The sequence below is a fragment of the Caretta caretta genome, chromosome 6 (genome assembly GCF_965140235.1).
Source record: "Caretta caretta isolate rCarCar2 chromosome 6, rCarCar1.hap1, whole genome shotgun sequence".
In the NCBI taxonomy this organism is placed as follows: domain Eukaryota; kingdom Metazoa; phylum Chordata; order Testudines; family Cheloniidae; genus Caretta; species Caretta caretta.
Genome location: NC_134211.1, coordinates 121,583,073 through 121,604,498, shown reverse-complemented (window position 1 = coordinate 121,604,498; position 21,426 = coordinate 121,583,073). Strand labels below are relative to the sequence as shown.

Genomic DNA, 21,426 nt, shown 5'->3' with positions numbered 1-21,426 from the left:
AAGCTATAAACTCCGAAATGTATAAAAATTATAGCTCCCCCATCCCAACCCAAAATTTATTTTTAAAGTAAACTTCATGGTAATAACAGTCTCTTATATAAAAGGTTTGTGTTATGTTTTTTATTTTGTTGTTTAAAATTGGGAAGGGAAGGCCCACACTATCAATAAATTTGATCGGTAAAATTACTTTTATTGATTTTTTTAATAAAAGGGATTTATAAAATTGCATATAAAGATAAGAATATGGAAATGGAATGGAATGAAAAAGGCATGTGGAGGGAATATCTTTTATTGAGTGTTTACATGTCTAAGTATTCACCTATTTTTACCTCATCATTATTTTAATAGACATAATAGAGCATATTGCACGGAACTTATGCATGGAAAACACCACAGTTAAAGTAAAGTACATTTTATATAATTTTAAAATATAACTCAAACCAAGAAATTTACAACATAAGACATTTTGAAGCACTTCTGTAATTTGTAGTCTTAAAATGATGCCTAGTGGTTTTGTTTAATGTTCTGAAGTGTATACAAATTGACACTTTTCGTGCAAAGATTTTATATTGGTTAGTAAAACCACAGTCCTAAAATTGTTGGCTTTAAGTTACAGAGATAACAGAGAGGTATAATTTGAATTCACATCAGAGCTTTCTAAAAATGGCAACAGTACAAGCATGTGCCTCCTCAGGTATCCAGAACTCTTTGTGATTCTGCCATGGCCAAGGAATAGAGCTATACATCTGGACAAAGCTGCCACAGTTTCCCAGGATGCTTTGGAGGAAAACCTGGCATACTTTATTTCTCTTGTTTACCAATATAATACTCTGCTCAATATAAAATAAAGGGGAAAAATCAATATTGACTGAGCCTTAGAAGTTTAAAAAATTTGGCAGAGAATAGCTGTAATTGAGAGACAAAGTAGATTTTAGGAAAACCTACTCTGAAGAAGGGAGAGAAAGTTCTGCAGAAAATATGCGAGGCCTGCAGAGTAGAACTAAGAGTGCTACAGATGATCCGCACAGTGATGATGGGTGGAACTTAGGACATTGAAACAGTGCAGTTCATACCTGGTTTCCACAGCTCTCTGGCTCTAAAACGTCTCCACTTACTACAGAATTTTCAACGGTTGGAAAATATTACCCCAAATATTTCATCATCCCCATTACTTCACTTTAGCTACTGTACCCAACATGGATCCATCTCAGAGGCACCTTGAGTAAGTTCCTATTGTTTAAACACACATACAATAATAGTTAACCCCAGCACTAAAATTATATCAGGGGGAAGAGAAGTTTCTGCACCTTCAACTATTTTATGTTGCTCAGGTATTGAAGATCACGTCCTAAAGTTAAACTAAGTTTCAGCTTTGGATTTTGGCTAGATTTAATACAAATTCTTCCCATCTACAGATGAATGTGTGGGCTGTACCTCATCCTTTCACTTCTGTTACAATCTCAATTTCTTTATGTACAGAAGGAAAAACAGAAACAAGTTTCTATTATTGTAAACTGACAACAAGCATCTTCACCTCACAGTAATGAAATCTAAAACAAGGCAGTTGCATTCATTTAGGAACATATTTAAAATTAAAAGTGCCATTGATCAGACAGATAATAAACAGAGTGCCGTAAGTTCATACGAAGTTGATACATTCCAGTGGGCTCCAACAACAACAAAAACCCCGCTCCAATTTAGCTTAGCTTAAAGTTCTATACAATGAATAAATTACATCTTTCTTGGGATAGTGTTTCTGTTACTCCTACATCTCAGAGAAATTCAAAGCTAATTAATTAAAGTAAGAAATTGTATAGCATGGGATAACATTTTGAAAGAATGAAATGATTTAGAAACACCAATCAGCAAAGATAATTTGATTATGATTAGCTGTGCGGAAGTTTAAGTCATTAAAACTGATTAATGTTTTTACACAGTTTTATTCTATGTAATCCATTACCTACTCTATGCTCTGTAGTTAAAGTCTAACAAATGGTATCAGATAATTCAAGACTGAGGACTAAAATACTTTCGGTTTATCACTTGCCTTCCTTCACCAACATTCTTCCAATGGAAAATTAGTGGCAAGTAGTTTTGCAGAAATTCATATCTGGGGGAACTGTAGTTTAAGGAATCCGAATTAAGGATTATATCTGCTCACATTCTTCAAATAAATTCTGGTTTAAATATGGCTGCTGTTTTGTTCTGAACAGTCACTGTCCCACAGAAATTACAACTGCTGTTTAATAAGAAATTATTCCCTGTGCTTTCTAACACCCCCGGCCTGAAAACAGTACAACGTGTTTGTGTGCACTCTCAGCTGAAGTGGCGAGCAAGGCGAGCAGATCTATAATCAGCTCGCAGCTGAACAAAGGAGTGAAGGATGTTCTTGTCCAGATTAGCAAGTTGCTCTCCAGAGCAGACCTGCTTTAAGTTATCTGGTGCTACAACCAAAAGATTGCAGAGCGCATGGAGGGTGTCAAAAAGCTGTAACACCAATGGAATCTGTTTGAAAGAGAGAGAGAGAGAGAAAAAAAACAGTAAAAATCCTCAAAGTGTAAGTCTTATAATGAAATAGCTGCTGCAAAGTTCATCTAGAATGTCAGTGCTATTTTCCACACAGGAGACTCATTTGTGTGTTCCGTAAAAAACAGACTAAAGCAATTTTTAAAAGCCAGATTTAATTTTTTAAAATGTATATGAATTTGAGTACTTTTGTTTTAGAACAAATGTGAGATGTGACCATTCAGAGAATGTTTGAAAATTGTTCAAAAAACCCCAAAACAAAACAAACCACCACTACCCCTCACCAGTATTATAGTTACACTACTTATGACTGAGGTGGCATTTTTATAATACCCAGTTACATGCAATTATAGCTTTATGGAAGACGCTACATGCTTATTTCTCATTTTTGGTAAAGTTCAGTTTTATTTTTGTTATCCCACCATGAAAAAATAGTTTGCACAAAGAATTTTTCATATTTTTTGTGTGCTCTAAAATGACATGACCTTGATTTATTAAAGCTTCAAAATTGTCATGAACTTAACTTTCATTAAGGACAAGTGCTTCTGCTATTTGAAGGAGCTTGGTTTGGAAATAAAAATGAGTCAGCTTCATAACGCTTTAAAAGCATATAACAAAATGAATTATATGGAGATGGCTGGGAGCTTCTGTTCGGTCTCATAAACACAAGAATTAGCGGGTGTTCAGTTAAATTAAATATGGCATATTCAAATCCAGGAGGAGGAAGTACTTTCATACAACATGTAAGTAAACTGAGGAACTAATTGCCACAGGAAGTTGTGGCCAAAAAGTTAGCACAATTCAAATACGGATGGGACATTTAGGATAAAAAGAATATCCAGAGTTATAATAGTTGACAGTAATAAATTTTGCAAGAAACTAATTCTCAGATGTTTGTAGTCTTAAATCTCTAACTAAAAGGAATTAGGAGGACACCTAATATGCGGGGCTGATTATATTACATCTGTCTAATGCAGGGTTTCTTGCACCTGCCTCTGAAGCTTCTGGTACTGGCTACTGTTGAAGACAGAATACTGGACTAGATGGACCACAGGTCTTACCTTGTCTGGTAGCGCGCACATTCCTAACTTATTTCAATATGCAATCCTACATACACATGAAAACACTCAGTGTATTTTTGTATTACATTGAAAATAATGCATGTTGGTGTGTAGCAGGCATTTGCTACTCCCTGTTGAAATACCCACAACGACCTTGACCTGCTCCACCTTAAGGTGTCTGTAACAAAAAAAGCAGCCAGTCTGAACCAACAAGAACTGTCTAGAGGCCATTCAAGGTCAGCTGCTTGCAGCACCAATAAGGATTAGTTCTCCAGCAGCTAGAAGGGCTGGAAGCAGGCAGAAGCCAATCAAGGTCCAGGCAGGCAAGATAAAATGGGCTGACTGCTTCTTCCAAGGGCCAGTTCTGGTTGGCTGGGACAGGGAGGAAGATTTCTCTTGCTTTAACCCAAAAGGCCTGGCCTGGTCAGGGACCTAACTCTGACTACACCATTTGGTTAAGCCAGCAAAGGACTTATGTTTTGGAATTTTAAATCCCAGGTGGCTATTATGATTTATAAAATCAGGGCAAGCTTGCTTTGTGAGATGCTCAACTGACTCAGGTAAGCTCATGACACAAGGCAAGTGAATTTAGGAGACAGATATGAAGACTATTCAGAAAAGACGGTCTTGCTGGCATAATTTATTAAATGATTAAAGCTGCTGCCATGGTACAAGGGCAATCTAAAGTCTAAAATGTATGGTAGGTTGTGAATAGAAGGCAAAAGATGTGAAATGTGGCTATATGAAGGATGACATTTTTCAACAAAAATATTGTTTCACTATCCAGGCATTTTATATATGCCTCTATAACACCATATATATTAAGTATGCATACACTAACCTTAAAGTCTTTGGCACACTTCCTGTATTCAGCCACATCACAAATTGCTAACATGCCTCCCATGCAACTGTAGGAATATTGCTGTAGATGTTCATAAATAAGTCGATGAAAACGAACTCCAAGCTCCATCAAAACTGTGTCCACATTCTTACCATCCATAGACTTTCTAATCTTTTCCACTTGCTTTCTGACATAGCCACATACTTTGACACAGGCCTATAAAAAGATTGCTTGTAAGTTAACTGATTAGAGAGAAGTTTTTCCTCTTAAAAAAGATTTGGAAAGCAGAGTCTCAGATTAATCACAAGCAACGTATAGAGCACTGGCTCACACATAATGGTCTGTGGATCAGCAGCTGACCACTTGCTGCTGGCATTCCCCATTTTTCAGGAGAAAAATTGCATTGAAAGACATCCATAAATACATTAATATGCCCTAATATTACTTTTCTGGGTAAGAAATTGTTGCCATTATCACTGGGAAGACCTGCAAACGGGAAGGCAGATCCATAACAAACTCTCTATTAAGTTTTGGTCCATGTTAATTTAGGTGGTATTTTGGGGAAGGGGGAAGTTTGTGTTTGTACAGCACCTAGTCCAGTCTGACTGGGGCTGTTGGACACTATGATTATACAACAAAACTGAGAATACTCCCACCAAGTTTAGGATCCACATTGTGAAGGCGTTTGAGAATCCTTGGCATAGAGTGAAACAAGCCTGAATGTTAACCAGATGTATGTGTAATTGGGCGTACACTATCAAAATGCCAATACTGGTCAAATTATCTTCAAAATGCTACTGTTTATTACTGACAAATCTCTATTTGTTTACTCACATTAGTATATTGAATCAAAACACTGTTTTCATCTTCTGGTTTAAAATCTGTCTTCTTTTGTTCTGCAGCCAAGATGTGCTTCATCTGTCCAATCATACAATTCAGTGTCCTTTAAAGTTAAAATATAAGACGTGTGTTTTAAAATAAAAGTTTTCATTTACTTGGTTTTAACATTTAAAAATTCTGAAGTTATCCCACATAAAATATAAGCAATTAGTGCACAGTGAAGTAGAAATCCCCCATGATCCACCACTTCTACAAATTCATGAACATTAAATGAGTTTCACCATTTAATAAAAAAAAGACGTTCACGGTAAAATGAACTGCAAAGACCAAAAATATTTTTGAAGCTGCTGTGCAATACAATTTCACTACACAAGACAAGTCTGGTTTTCTGAAGGTGGTAGGCGCATGAGAGACAGATAGAAGCCTTTGAGAAGTCTCTGCTCCAAAGTTCTCTTTATCCTGGAGTGCAATACAGTATGTGCTGATTTTAAAAGGAGACACATTAATTGAAATATAACCCATTTAAAGCCAGTTCTTCAGAATAGCCAGGCACTCTTCTTTGCTGGGGAAACCAGAAAGATTCTGAAGTGGACTTTCTAGACCTAGTTCAGTAACTTTATAAATAATAATACACGGTTCAAGCGAAACAGCATCACAGAACACTTGCAACAAGAAAGAATCTTTCCATTCACCAGTGCTGGTCACTTGTCTTGAAATATCCAGTGCAATTTTATTTGCATCACATTTCTTCTCTTCCCCCTAGCAGTTATCCGTCCTGAACATTATCTAAAAGTCAGAAATGTTTATTTTACAGTGAATCCCAAAGCTGATCCAGGCAGTGCTTGAAGAGCAAGCAGCTGCAACACATAGAGCTCATTCTCCCAAGTGACTCTCCCTGGAACACTCATTTTTGCAGAACAGATTCTCTCACTGTTTTCTAGGGACTGTAATCAGCAAAAATGAAGCTACATAGCTTGGACTATGAAAGCTCCACACAATTTGAGGGAGGGGAAAATATACCTAATCCCAAAACAAGGAATCAAATTAATTATTTTCCATGCCTATGAAACTCAGACTCCCATTCTGGCTGTACCTCACTTTACAACCTTGCCCCAGTCAATAACAGAAATCAGAGTCACATCCCCCTGCTCTTCCAATTCCCATTTTTAATATACATGAATGTAAGGCAATCTATTATGGATATGTAGAACAGCAATGCTAGTTCATTATGATGGCCCAGGGACTAAAATCAGTTCAGCTAATCATTACAGGGGAAGAAACATCATTGTGAATACTCTTCAAGGGTCTGCTATCAGACATTGTCAGATTCTGGATAACATTGAAACCAACAGTGCCTGGGAATCTACCTTTATTTGTTACCAGACAGTGCCCAAGTCCAGCGTGATCTATTCTTGGGGCTCTTTCTGGTATTTTGGTGCTCATGTAGACAAAATGGTGTGCAAGTAACCACATTTTTATATAAGTGATTTGTCTCAAAATTGGTCTCTCTTTTACAGAACCACCACAAACATGTAGTTGTCTGCAACACATAGGGGCTTGTGAAAATCCCATCCTAGGTGACTTGGGAACACAGTGCCATTGACTTCCAACTGGACTTGTGCTCCTCCATCACTTTGGCACTTTTGAAAATCCCCCCACAGTCTTTAGAGATTATTTATTGTACACAGAACTTAATCATCTACTACGACACTGAGGGCTCAGGCAATCCTGTCTAGGTTTGAACCCGTGGCTCCAGAGAGTCTAAGTATTTCAGACTTGATGTTTAAACCATTAAGGCATTTCCAGCAGCAGAGGCTAAAATCTCCATTGTTATCCGTGTACTTTCTCCCATTTTTCCTTTCCTTCCATCGCCATAGCAAATATTTTTACCAAACCACCCCTCAATTCCTTTGCAATTTACACACTTTGAGACTCTTGCTCACCATGCAGAAGGTAACAGAGCTAGGATACAAGGATCAATGCTTGTTTTCTCTTCTACAGTTCTGTTATTTGCCCTTTGAGATGGAGTGGACACCTAATAAGTAATGCTTATATGGCACTTTTCAAGGCATCACAGACATTAATTTTCAATTCCCCTGGGGGTGTATTATTTATATCATGAAGGGGAAACTGAGGCACAGATCTTAAGTGACTGGTCGAAGCTCAAACAACAAATTGTTTGGCGATATGGGAATAATACAAATCTCCTTGGTACAAGTAAACATATAGATACTCTGTAAGTAGAGTACTTACGTTGTGGCTCTGCTCCCTAACATTAAGCATTACCTCTTTCTTGTCTTTTTCCACTGCAAAATGACAATAATACTTGCATTTATAGTGCTTTTTCCATCCATAAAAATCACACCATTTTATATAGGAGGTAACTGATGGACAGAGATTAAATGAATCACTCTGTCTCAGAGCAAGTCAATGTCAAACCCAGAATACACTCAATTCTCTTGACTCCCAAGATATACATTACACCACGGTCCAACTCAAGCAAGCCACTTAATCTCTTTCAGTCTGTCACACATACTGCTCTTTAAATACTTTAACATTTCAAGTTTCAACATTCTGTATGCGAGCTTTTCCCCTGCAGCCCAAAACAGGAAGTGTTTTGGGTTTTTTTGTTTTGTTTTTGTTTGTTTTTTAGAGAGACGGAGGAAAATTGTGAATTATCTCATTCCCTCAACACAAAAGTGGATGAAGGATTTTGCTCACTCTTCCCAAAAGAATTAGTCTCAGGTCAAAAATCAAGCATGGAAAAATTTCAGCCTCCCAAAATTAGTTTTTTCTTGACAAAAGTTCAGTGTGATCATTGATTTTCTGTCTGGATTTCAAAGGAAATAAATTCTGTGGTTCTAAATGATTACTTCCCAGCAGGAAAAACATGCTAAGGCAAAACTTTTATGTTAAAAATGGTAAGTAGAGCAGTGATTGATGGGAAGTTTAAAACTTCACTTGCCTATCAATGCCCACGTCCAGTTTCATCTCCATTTGTTCTATTATATCCTTTTTCTTCTGAAGGCATTCAGATAACTTAGGAGAAGAGCTATAAAATAGTAGGGAAAAAATCATAACATAGTCAAACATAATGCAAATCAAATCCATTTGCTTTGGTTGCTAGCGAGAACAGGAGTACTTCAGGATTCCCCACCCATCCTCTCCCAGAAAGTCCCAGACTGGATGCAGTTATCTGTCTTTGTAATCAAGGACTGATGGATGGAGCTACTTCAAAAGCCAGAGACCCCACAACTGTATTTGCTGACCCAGAGGTGGGTGACACTCTTCTGTAGTTCAGAGGGAGTTGCCCCTGGACTGAGCACTCTGCTTCCATTTTGCTGCCAGTCACCAGTGGACCAAAGAGTGAGCCAAGACTGCTGTGCATGCCAACACGCTGCACATCAGCATAATAGACTAAAAGATTCATCTTCCAAATTTACTGATTACAAGTCAGATTTAAACAAACACTGTACTTTCCACAACTTCCATCATCAATAACTTGAAATTATTCTTAATCCAAATTTTTTTAATAAAAATATTGAACTGTATTAATAGTAACACAAATGAAATTCATAATTTCTAGCAATGATGACCATACATATTCCCAGAAGAAATGCAAAATAGAACACCTGACATACCTGATTAATGGCATCAGATGATCATTAAACTGCTTGTCAAACAAGTGGAAAATAGTATTGGCCTGGTGTACAACATCCAGGAAATAAAGGTTTGCACTTTTAGAGTCAGGAGAAGGAATGCCTAAAGTGAAAACATTTATTTAGGATCATAAAAAAAGAAAATGCATGTAACCTGTATCACTATCCTAAGGATAAGGGTAAATTTTTCAAAAGTACTTAAGTGAAAATCAACGGGATGTAGGCTCCTAAGAACTTTGAAAATGGGAGTTAAGCATCTAAGAGCACGTCTACACTAGAAACGTAAGTTGACCTATATTAGTGGTGCATGTCCTCATCATGAGCACTTCCACCGACTTAAGAGGGGCAGCGTGGAGGGCTGAGAGCCTGGGCTTTAAGTTCTACACGTAGTTCCCCCTGGGAGCCGGACTCTGCGCCTCTGGCTCTCAGTTCCCTGCCGCTGGGCAGCACCAGGGCTCCCTGTGGGGAGCCAGGTGGGCGCAAGGAACCTGGGCAGCAGCTGGACTGGGAGCCAGAGGGCAGCCAGGCTCTGAGTGGGACGTGTGCAGCCCAGCTGGGACCGAGGAGCCTGGGAACAGCTGGGCTCTAGCTGGAGCCCCTCCACCCACCCCAACTTTCTTGTCAATTTCATGGCTCCATGCTGGAATGACAGCCAACAGCCGAGTTAAGTAATGCAGTGTCTACACAGATACTGAGTCAACCGTCAACCTAATTATACCAACATAAACTCTACGCCTCTTGCGGAGGTAGAGTTATGATGTTGGTGTAATAGGGCACTTATATCGGTGGGAGCAAGGCTGTAGTGTGTACACTGACATAATTAAGGCAGCTTATGCTTAAAATCTCCTTCCTTAGAGGTTTTTAAGGTCAGGCTTGACAAAGCCCTGGCTGGGATGATTTAACTGGGAATTGGTCCTGCTTTGAGCAGGGGGTTGGACTAGATGACCTTCTGGGGTCCCTTCCAACCCTTATATTCTATGATTCTATGATTATGTTGACCTAATTCTGTAATGTAGACCAAGCCTAAGTCAAGAGATTTTTTCATAATTACCCTAAAAGCCTATATACAATATTCCTTGTATGCAGATAGGGTAACTTCAATGGACTCCCGCTAATATTAACAGGAATTCTGCCTATCAATGAAAGGCAGCAAATTGTACTAAAGACTTATAACTATGTAACCATATCTATCATATGAAACAGGAAAAAAAAATCTTACTTTGATAAGTTTCCCTAAAATATTAAAATATACACACACAAAAGAGGTTTTTTTAAAAAAGTAAATACAATGAGAAAAGTCTTTCTATATAAGAAATGTTCCTCTATACAACATATACATGTAAAAACACAAACACACTAAATAAACATACTATATAAAAACCTTATTCTCTTTTTATGGAGAAGGTAAAAGAAGTAGGAAGGGAATGATCATACTCGGATTCTTATGATGCAGGAAACAAAGCCTCCAGATATTTCTGAATAATCACTGTCTTTCAATCTGTACTGATTTCCCATATGTAAGGTATGCTTCAGAAGCTTATACTTTGGCTTCCAAATAAATGAGATAAATTAATTCCCTTAATCAACATACCTTGCATAACACTAACTTGCACAGATCTCAAGGCCAATCACTGAAGAGTATGAAGTGCTCTGAATGCATTGACCAATGAAATTAGAAACATTAATATATGCTATTTTATAATGAAATACCACACATTTAAGAAAACAAAAGACAGAATTATGCTTACCAGCAAGTCCAGTTTCCAAGGCATAATCAATGTGCTCAATACACAAAAACTCCACAAGCATAGAAAAAATTCTGAATGCATTCTTCGGTAAATCAGAATGATCAGAGAGCTTTAAAAAGAACAACAAATATTTTGATACTTTGTGTTAGAACTTGGTGTCTACACTTGGAAGTTTATTTGAATTAGAGTACAATGTGAATTTAAAGCATACAAGGTATTTCAGAATAACTCCATATGTGGACACACTTATTCCAGAACAACAACGTGACCACACACAGAGCTGTTCCCAAATAACTTCATGTGTAGACAATCCTATGTACACGCTTTTTAAAAATATATAAATAGTGATCGAAGACTTAGAATTACAGAGCACTTTCAAAATAATAAAACAGATCCTCAGACATTATAGTTCCATTGAAGTCAATAAAGTTTTTACATTGGCTGAGGATCTGCCCCTATATATCAATATATAATATAGGACTATAGACATTCATCACGTTGAAATTTTCATACATACATTTGAGTAGGCAGGTATGCTCAGATTTTTAGAGTTGCATGTTTGAATAACTGATACACACTTATTATGACCATATGCAGTGTCAGGGTAACAGTGCACATCTAACTCGTCTTTTGCATGGTCAGTTACCAAGCGCACAAATACAATTCCAGTAACTGCATGGTGTGAGTACATTTTTATATGCACATAATTTTAAAATCTCATCCTAGATATAAATCTGATGCTCTGCCTTTTCTTTTTCATAAAACAAGCAAACAAGCAACACTATTTGGGCTTTTAGAACTTAAAAAAGGTGGCTCTTAAAGTTGTCTGAACATCAGCTGGACTTTGGTCCTTTGTAGTTAAAAATATCTGCAAAAGTAAGATACCACCTCTTCCTGCAGCCCCCATGGACCTGGAACGGTGAACCGCGGCCTGTGGGAGCTGCGATCGGCTGAATCTGCGGATGCTGCAGGTACACAAACCCTCCCAGCAGCTTTCCCTGAGGGGCCGCGTGCCAAAAGTTGCTGACCCCTGCTATAGACCTTTGCAGCACAGGAGACCTGGACCGCTGGCATTTGGAGTTAAACGTATGCTTAGTTTAGGTGTACAAAAAAAAACAAAAATAAAAACAACACATTCTTAATTCTTCAAATGCATTCCTTTGAAGTTACTAGTTTTGAATATTCTTTACCTTTAGAAGTTTTTATTTTATGTCTCCCTGATAAATTGTGCTTTAAAGTTTCTAGTTTCATCTGTTTTAGTTATGAAAGTGCAACATTCATTCATGCATGCAGAAATACCTGAATGTATTTTACTCTAACTTTACGAACAAATCAGTCTTGGGCTGAGACCAAACTTGAAAAATTTCATCCGAAAAGGAATTTGTTTGGGGGGGAGGGGGGGGAAATTATGCACAACTGAAAAGGAAGGTTAGAACAGAAGTTAGAACAGAGCTATAACTTCAGCAGTTTTTACCAGTGACCACTATAATGATAAAATGACTAATTTGTCTATGCATCATGCTGTCCCTTTGACATTCTCAATGTTATCTGGCTGTTATCTGAATATTAACCAGGGTTGTATCTATTTCTGCTATAATCATGGTTACACTGTATCCTCTCAATATCTAATATATTAAAAGCTATTTAACACACAGACGGTTCAGCAAAATATTTTAAGTTCCATTTTGTTAATTTTAAGGATAATTCTTATAAATAGATGTGTGTATTTACAAAAAATGGTTTTGGCTTCTCTTTAAGTTAAATTTTGTAATTAAACTTTAAATAAGTTAAAGTTTGTAATTAAATCTAAGGTTTTTATTAAACCTTTAAAGCACTACACCCACACAGCCAATGAGCCACAGAAAAACCTATGATTTATATCAATAGTAAAAATTCTATTTTGTATTAGGCACAAACATTTGAAAACAGTAAAGGATTAAAAGAAGGTGAACAATGCAACAGTAAAGATTATTCCCCTCAGTCTCTCAACGGTAGTATTAATTAATAATGGAAGATTGATACATGTGACAGTTGAATGTTTGGAGGGAAATTATCTACTATTTCATTTTATCTAAATTAATTTTATTTTTGTCACAGAGTTTAAAACAAGAAGTTACATTTGTACAACATATCAAAGCTGTTATACTAAATGCTAATCAATTCTAAGGACTGATTTAGAAACAAAAACAACATTAACAGCTATTTTTATTCCAATTGGTTATAAATAGTGTTTTTAAAACAAATGGTCAGAAGTTTCCTGTAACTCACTTTTGTTAAAAAACAAGAAGTCTATAAACAATGTCTGGCGTTACCTTACCATGACCCTGATTTTAAAAAGGTAATTAATTTAATTAAATAAGACCCAAGTCCTTGCCTCTGCACAAAGTCCCCTCACCACCTATTAGACTTCATCTAATGGTAAAACAAGATGTGATCTTTGCATTGAGGGTGTAAACAGTTGCTTCTTCTAGCTCAATTTTGGTTTTGTGTGCCATTCAAATTATATCTATTTATAGCAGTCACAGAAAGCAGACTTACTCTATGACATCTCTCAAAAGCTTGCTTGGTTTCTTGCAAAAGGTTAACCACCACCTCTTGGGAGAGAAAGGTTTCTCCATGGGTATCAATACTTGGGCCCAATGGCAAGTTTGTACGTTGTCTTATTCTCTCTTTGAGATCTTGAATACTAGAATACAATACACCAGAGGGAAATCTCACTGAGTGGAAATTTTAAATGTTCAAGTTTAACAATACATTGGGAATATTATAGTAGTTAACATGGTAAACAGAAGCGTAAAATATAACTTAATAGGTGCACATCTGTATTTTGAGTAAAAACTTAAATAAATAAAACCTTGCGAAGCGGTCAAGAAAAACTTACCAGAGCTGACAAAAACCTACTGACTTTACCAAACACGTTAGTATGCACAACCCACTCCTCAAATCCCACAACCACGACCACACCCACACTACTCTGCCATGCCCCTCCACACCCTAGGGACTAGATACTCCCCACTGCATGACACAAGTAATTCCCAGTGAGTTCAATGGTGTATATTTATATCCTGTTGTGGGAGTTTAGAGCCTTCCCCCACCCCGAGACTCACACTTAACACACACCTCTAAGACACTCACAACTCCCATTGGACTCTCTTTCCACACTAGTTTTTCTGTCTCTTATACACCCCAATGCACCTGACAATCATACCACTCCAACATTCACTCAATAAGCAGCCCTGGCTCAGTCTCACATGCCCAGACTCACCTCCATGCACACTCCCCCCAATTCTACCAGCACTCCAGTCATCTCAGTCTGTTTGTTTTCTCCCCTGCAACATCAGATCTCTTCCTGCCACGTCATTATTTTTCTCTTCCTTCCCTTCCCCCAAATCAGTTTTCTTCTGTGACCCACCAAATCCAGTAAACCTCAACAGCAGCTCTTCAAAGATGCAGAAGCCTCAGCCTCTGTCCCCCAGCTAAGTTTCAAGCACCCTCCTGATGGCAGGCACCTCACCCCTCCTCCTAGCTGCTCCACTTGCTGTGCCACGGTAGAGCCCTGCGCGGATACAAAATTTGTATCCGCAGCCGATCGACAATCTGTAAACATGGTCCGTGAATACAAAGGGGATGTCCGCAGATTTGCGGGGCTCTAGTCATAGGGATGTGTTATTTGAGAGCTGAGCTTAAGAGGACTGAAGTCATCGTTGGTCACCAGCGGGTGGCACTTTTGGTCATACAGACCACTTTGGAGATAAAATCCCTGCACACTGAGCCCTGAAGACAGGACTTGCGACCAGGAGGGGACACTTCCTGGGCACAGACTGGTAGCAGCCACAGGGTCGTCCATGATTAACCTGGCTACACCAGATCAGTAATAACCCTGTGGAGCTTTTAGATGCCTGAAATAAAGCCGTATAATGTGGCTATGCGCATTCGGTGCTACAGACCCTCACCATCTAAGCATGTGGTTGTTGCTGAGGAGGAGAACCAAGAGTTCAGCTCTAGCCCTCTCTGCTGCTGGATTCTTTGAAGCATTTTATGGAACTTACTCTCTTCTCCTCCCTTTCTTATGTCTCAGCATGAAACTGCCAGAGCTGGGCAGAAGAATACAGGGCAAAACAGCAGGGCGACTCCAACTCCTGCTCCAGTCAGCAGGGATAAAAGAGGGAACAGACATGACCCAGGGGAGCGGGGAATTACAACTGCTGGTCTTCAATCCCCTTCCCTCTATGCACTCAGGAGAGAGGGAGGCTGAAGGATCCAGCAGGGCCTATTGGAGCTCTCCTTCAGACCAACAGTGTAACTACAGCAGCTGCACTCACCGCATGGCAACTTAAATATTAGGTACATTCAGTTTGTTTTTGGAGCCATGAGGGCTAACAACTACAGAGAAAACTTAGATCATGCAATTGGTCATACTCGCCCACAAAAGCTTTGTATTTGCCCCAGATGAGTGGGATTTTACAAGACTGTCTTAAAACATACACATTAAAAAATTCTGATTCCTTCATAAACAAAAGGAAAGAATGCATAACTGCTAACACACTTTCAGCTGTGCACAGAGTCTACATTTCAAAGATCCCACTTTGAGTCTGTCCAATTTGATCACCTAGGCTCAAATGTAAGGCTTCTTCACTATATATTTTGCAAAAAAATTCCGAAGCACCAGAAAAACTACTCCTATTCAACTTTTAGTGGTCAACTGTTGCACAGGTGGTAGTGTGATGCCAAGTTATTTCAGGGTGTGTCAGTCTTTAGCCTTATTACAGTAATAAGGCTCACACTAAGCCTGAGAAAGATATTAGATAAAAGTATTATATTTGGTGCAGAAAGGTCTGCTAGACACTAAGGCTTAAGTTTCAACTTATCTAGCATTTCCTTTGTATCCAGAGGAGCAAACCTTTTAGTATACGGTAATATAATGTGACAGCACAAGTAATACAGAAAATAACGATTGTTTTGGAAGCCAGCTTTTATGCAGATGATCAATGTACAGTTTAAGTGATGTTCACTGTATTTTTGCCCTTTATTATATTTTTCCCTCTTTAAAAAGAAACTCACCCTCCAGTGCCAATGGATCTCTTCTGGTGGTTTTTAGAATCATAATAGCGTTGCAGAATCATAGCGCTCCTACTTTTCAAATAACCAATTTCCACCTCAATGTAATTCTCCAAGTAGGAAATGAAAATGGATTTGATAAGCTTAGACAAGAAAGTCTGCTTATCAGTACCCAAGTTAAACTCCATCAATTTGCTTGAAAGATTAGTAGTTCTTTATGCAAAGGAAACAGAGAAAAAAAATGTTGCATTTGTATGAATTACAGTATTACATGTTTGCAACGCACCCAGCACAATGGGATCCCAATCCTGACTGGGATATCTGAGCCTTACCAAATTTAAATGACAAAAAACTCTGTATAATTTATGCACATATGTACTGCTATAAGAAAATGGCAGGCTGTGATTTTGTTGTGGAAACTGCATCTTTCAACACTCACCACAACTTGGCCCAGCCACCCCTCTCCATCATGACATGGTGGGAGTGATGGGGGACGTGGAGGAGGACAACAGTGGGGCCTGGGACCCGTGTGGATGAGGGCTGCACAATCCTGGGGGCTCGTCCCGCTTGCTGCCTCCCCCTGCACCAAGTGCTCCCACCTGCACTCAGCCCCACTAGCACTGGTGCTGCCAAGTTTTGCTTCTGCCCAGTGAAGTGGGCTGGGTCTGCTGACCAGTCGTATCTCCTGCGTGACCTCAAGGATTTTGCCTTCCTCAGCTGCCAGAATGCATTGGGGGACAGACTTGGGGAGGACCCAGTGAGTGGCGCCAGGCAGGAGCTTATGCTTCCCACAGGGTGCAGGGCTGGGAGGGGGAGGCCCAGCAGTGCCAACCACCCGCAGTGTCTCTAGGGGTTTCTGAGTTATGGCCAGCTCTAGGGTGCAAGGGCTTGGGCCCCCCTACCCCACCCTGGGGATTGGAGGAACAGGGGGGTTCTCCAGACCCTTGTGGAGGGTAAAGGGCCCTGCTTCCAACTCAACACCTAGTCAGTTACAAAGCAAGAGTTTAGGTCCTGTAACCCCAGCCACACACACACCTGCACCCCAAACCACAACTTCTACAAATTGTGGCCACAACTTTTGGACCCCCCCCCCCGCCAAAAGTCACAACTTTCTTACAGCTTTATACATATGGGAGAAGTGCAGTCAAATTGTCAATTACACTTTTCATATTACAAGAGTAGGGTGTTTATATACTTTGCTAAATAATAATTTCAGTCTCTGATTCCTTAAAAATCTAGACACTTTCTTTAAAAGTACAACAGCTGTTTTTGAAAAGGTCACACAATTTAAAAAGGAAAACTGTCAAGGCAGATGGGCAGCAAAATAGTTGTCCAATTTTTAGAGGAAGTTGGAATTTTCGTCCTTTCTTCCCACCTCTTAACAAGAAATGAACCTTTCACAAGATGCTACTGACACAACAAAATGTTGATAATCAAATTTATAGCTACCTTGTATACAGCTCATAAAGATTCTTAAGATACTGTTCTGCATCTGACTTCCTGTGTTCTTCTAAATGATCCTTTACATTACTCTATAAAATGGAGGCGTAATCTCAGTTAATAGAATAAGAAAAATCAACATTTCATATTATCTACAATAAATAAGGCTCCATGTTTGTCATGGAGGTCACGGAAGCCATGGATTCCGTGACTTTCTGTGACCTCCGTGACTTCTGCAGCAGTCTGGTCAGGCTGGCCAAGGAGCTCAGGCAGCCCTTAGGTCAGGTGCACCAACTGCTGCTGGGGAAGTCTCGGGCTCTCCCCATTTTCCCAGGAGTTTGGGGGCGGGGAGGAGTCAGGGCTTGGTATTGGGATGTGGGATATTGCTTACCTGGAGTGGGGGGCTCCCCAATCCTCAGCTCCCCTAGCTCCACATGCTACCTCTGCTGGCAACCAGGCACTGCCCCCACTAGCCATGGTTCCCAGGAAATGGGAGCTGCAGAACTGGGGCTTGGGGCAGAGCGGAAGCAGCAAGTGGAGCTAGGGTTGCCTCTTCCCAGGAGCTGGATAGGGAGCCTGTCCCAGCCTCACCAACCCTGCACCCCCCTCCCCTCCCCGAGCACCCGTGGCGCCCTCTTCCTTCTCCCCCTCCACCCCCCCCCCCCCAAGTTTTAGACAGGGGTATTTTTAGTAGAAGTCATGGACAGGTCATGGGCAGTGATTTTTTGTTTACTGCCAGTGACCTGTCCCTGACTTTTACTAAAAATACCCCTGACTAAAACTTAGCCTTAACAATAAACCCTCAAGAATGTACTGCATCTTATATAACATAGTCATACATATTTACTTTTTATCTCAATTTACAGATATCTTACATTTAATTCCAGGGTTTTAGTTCAACGTGTTTAGTTTAAGAAAACTAGTTTGGAAGTGCAAGACATCTGCTGTTTGAAATATCTTTGAACTGCTTATGCACAAGACCCAAGAAATAAGTGCCAAAGCATCTGATTTTCAAAGCAAAAAGACTGGAAGTGTACATGCATTCTTAGCACACAGACAGAGTAAATGAACAACTGATGAACAAGTGAATAATTTAGATCCACTTACATGCTCGTAAGTGAACGGATCACTCCTCCTTCAAGGAAAGCCCAAGAATTAAATCTAAGGAACCTTCAATTTTATGAGTAGGTTCTGCCAATACTGTTCTAGATAGGAAGAACAAGATCTTCCACACCTACAGGGAAGTGACTTTACACACGTGAGTAGTCATGCTGACTTTACTCACATGTATAAATATTTGCAGAATGAGGGACTGTCATTTTCAGCTACAGCAGGTTTTCATACATTAGCTATAGGACCCTATTCCTTGTCATAAATTATTCTGGCATATTCGATGCTAGCCTCACACTGGAAATCTGATTCCAAGAGTGAAAGGATTAAAGACATTTACTAAACATAAATGTTTCTTCTCCACAAATTTTGGATGTTGGGTCTGCAGAGATAGACTAAGGACGTGCATGACATTACCAGAATCATTAGTCAATATATCTATTCTTCCAGTTTATGTCTGCATATATTTGTATTTTATGTATTCTTGATTACATTGTGCTTACAGTACACAAACAGCTACTTTAATATTCTTAATTGATAGTTTAAGTTGTAATTTTTAAAAAAGAGCAATCAAATGTGATTTTTCCATGATTAAGGTTACTCAAAATATTACAAACAATATAGATTCTTTGGGATTTTGTTACAAGAAGTACTTAAGGAATTGTCTTACTCATTCTTAACAACAAACGTTAATATGCCATATTTAAAATACCTGAAGTTTGACTTCAAATATATTTTGAATAAGTTTGGCCAATACAGTCTCTGGACTACTAAAGATATCTCCAACTTGTTTGTTCACTCGCTGACAGAGGATGGCTGTATCTTCAAATATATCATTCCTCAAGTAAGGTCCCTAGAGATTAAAGGCACATTACAATGTAATATTTCCAAACCAATAGATATCAACAATAGTAAAATGCATGCACAAATAATTGACCCTAAAATAAAGGTACATCTGGTTTTAAAAACGTTACCTCTTGACATTGTTTTATGTATACATCAACACAGTGGGAATAGCCCTACGGGATGGAAAAAACAACCCAGAATTAAAACATGTTGTTTTCTATGCTTACAGTATTGTGAAATATTATCATTACACAAAGACAATTAAATAAAGAAAATGCAGCAATTATGGAAAACGGTCTGCTTAGTTTTAACAGAAAATTTATCAAAAGGATGAACTTTCTCAGACCCATTTTCTTCAGAAGTCTAGATCAGCTTCATTACTGTATTCTGGTACAGGTACCTAATGCATCATGTGCTTTTAGAGTTAAAAACTCAGTCTTTACCTTGAAGTGAAGTAAAACAGCTGCTACTTCTCGCATTCTGGAAATTTCCCCCCTTCTCTGTGCATTGGTAAACTCCTGAATCAATTGCAACTCTAAATCATGGTACTTACCTGAAAAGAAAAAATATTCATCAGGCTTTGCAAGGAAGTTTTTGACAAAAAAACGAAGACAGCTGAATGTTATCAATAAAAGCAGATTAAAGAACTAAGCAACGCAAGTTAAGATTGAGCAAAACTGGTTGAATGGGAGAGCAAACTTACTTGCTATTTTTGATTTTACTTCAGAAAACCTGTTAAATCAAAAAACATACTATTAATCAAAACCCACATCAAAAAAAAATTCAAACGAGTATTAACATGTTAATTGAACACTTTTGCTGTCAATTGTAGTTAAGGGTTTAACAACATATGGAGCAGGAAGACAATGATGTTTCAAGCTTTATCTGTAAGAAATCCATAAGAAATTAGTATAGAATTTACAAGGAAATAAGTACACTCAAATTAGGTTGTTTTCAGCAAAATTTATCAAGTACTTTGAGGTGTATGTTCAAAGGTGATCCTAAATACACTCATCATGTCAAAAACTATTTTAAAAAATCAGCTGAGGCCAGGCACCACGAAAAAAACCCTGAAGTTACACAATAAAGTTATAGCTCTTCCAATGATTATTTAAAATGTTTGAATTGGATTTTACCTGTCAAAAGGTAATTCCTGTGCAATCAGATGCAACTTCTGAATAATATCAGCTGCCTCTTTAATCTGTTGGGGGAGGGAAGTCACAAGTTTACTAAAAAAAACAACCCTAAAAGTTATGGCCGTAGGACTTCTCTTTTTCTTCACAATTTCCCCCCTCCCCTCTTTTTAAAGTTGCTTGGTATCCACATGGAAAGTAATACCTGCTTCAGAACTCTCAGCATGTTTTTATTAGGTCAGATCAATCTTCATGTCCCTACTAGTCGCTCATACAATTTCATGTAAACACAAGCCTCTTTTTGTTATAGGGTCACAATAAAGCATCTTAAATCTCTAAAAACCGCTAGCTTACGTGTCTAGTGCTACTGCAATGTTACAGTGTGCAAGGGATCAGAATTCAAGATTGAGCTCAATCTCCCACTTCTGAACTAGAAAGGTCAGAGCAATGCTGTGATGTTCTGCTAAACCCCAGGGTAAAGTGGCTTGTGACCGTTCCAGCCAGGTCAGAAGCAGCACTAATAAGTCCCAAGTAAAGCTGCACCCTGACTTTTTTCAACTAGAAAGGGCAATCATGACACGATGCCTGGAGGATTAAAGTAGAGCATGGCGAGAGTTTCTAAGATCATGCTAGGGGAGGGGAATGGGGAAGATATCACATACAAATTATTTCCTCTGAGGCAGAGGCTATGTTTCAGATGAAAGGGAGTTTAATCCTGGGGCTATAAAATAACATCTTATAACAAACACCCTTGTCAATATTTAGTTACAAAAATATCCCAAGTGCAGTTAAAGCAGTTTGCAAACTCCTATTTGCCCACAGACAGGAAAACTTTTGATTGGTGACTAAGATAATTTGTCTTTTCACTGTCAGTCATGATAAAGGGTGGCTGAACAGATTTTAGTGACAGCTTTGGCAGATTAAGTTAAAATTATGAAAATACAAATCACAGCTTTTGCAATTTTAAACATTACAGCTGGATGTTACTGAAGCCCTTTAAAAGCTGAAGTTTGTGGACAGCCCCAAACAAAATGCCTCCATGATGGTTTTGGAAGCTCTATTCTTGCAGCCCTGGGAACTGGAGGGCACCTTGAGGGTGGGGGGTGTAAAGAAAATCCTAGCCACTGTGTTAAAACTGGGGCTGTCAAGCGATTAAAAAAAGTA

General features: G+C 38.8%; 1 protein-coding gene across 1 annotated transcript in view; it reads right to left on the bottom strand.

The window, feature by feature from the left end:
• Window positions 1-273: 273 nt before the first annotated feature.
• The window catches only part of EXOC5 (exocyst complex component 5), a 45,915-nt gene continuing 24,762 nt past the window's right edge, over window positions 274-21,426 (bottom strand). Inside the window, exons 5-18 of the mRNA XM_048855209.2 lie at window positions 20,266-20,330; window positions 19,833-19,861; window positions 19,573-19,682; window positions 19,258-19,302; window positions 18,996-19,136; window positions 17,183-17,265; window positions 15,737-15,946; window positions 13,214-13,361; window positions 10,676-10,784; window positions 8,910-9,030; window positions 8,234-8,320; window positions 5,263-5,371; window positions 4,429-4,644; window positions 274-2,505 (exon numbers count right to left, since the gene is read on the bottom strand). Of these exons, the coding sequence (XP_048711166.1) occupies window positions 2,317-2,505; window positions 4,429-4,644; window positions 5,263-5,371; window positions 8,234-8,320; window positions 8,910-9,030; window positions 10,676-10,784; window positions 13,214-13,361; window positions 15,737-15,946; window positions 17,183-17,265; window positions 18,996-19,136; window positions 19,258-19,302; window positions 19,573-19,682; window positions 19,833-19,861; window positions 20,266-20,330 (1,662 nt within the window). The 3' untranslated portion in view covers window positions 274-2,316. The remainder of the gene's footprint in view (window positions 2,506-4,428; window positions 4,645-5,262; window positions 5,372-8,233; window positions 8,321-8,909; window positions 9,031-10,675; window positions 10,785-13,213; window positions 13,362-15,736; window positions 15,947-17,182; window positions 17,266-18,995; window positions 19,137-19,257; window positions 19,303-19,572; window positions 19,683-19,832; window positions 19,862-20,265; window positions 20,331-21,426) is intronic.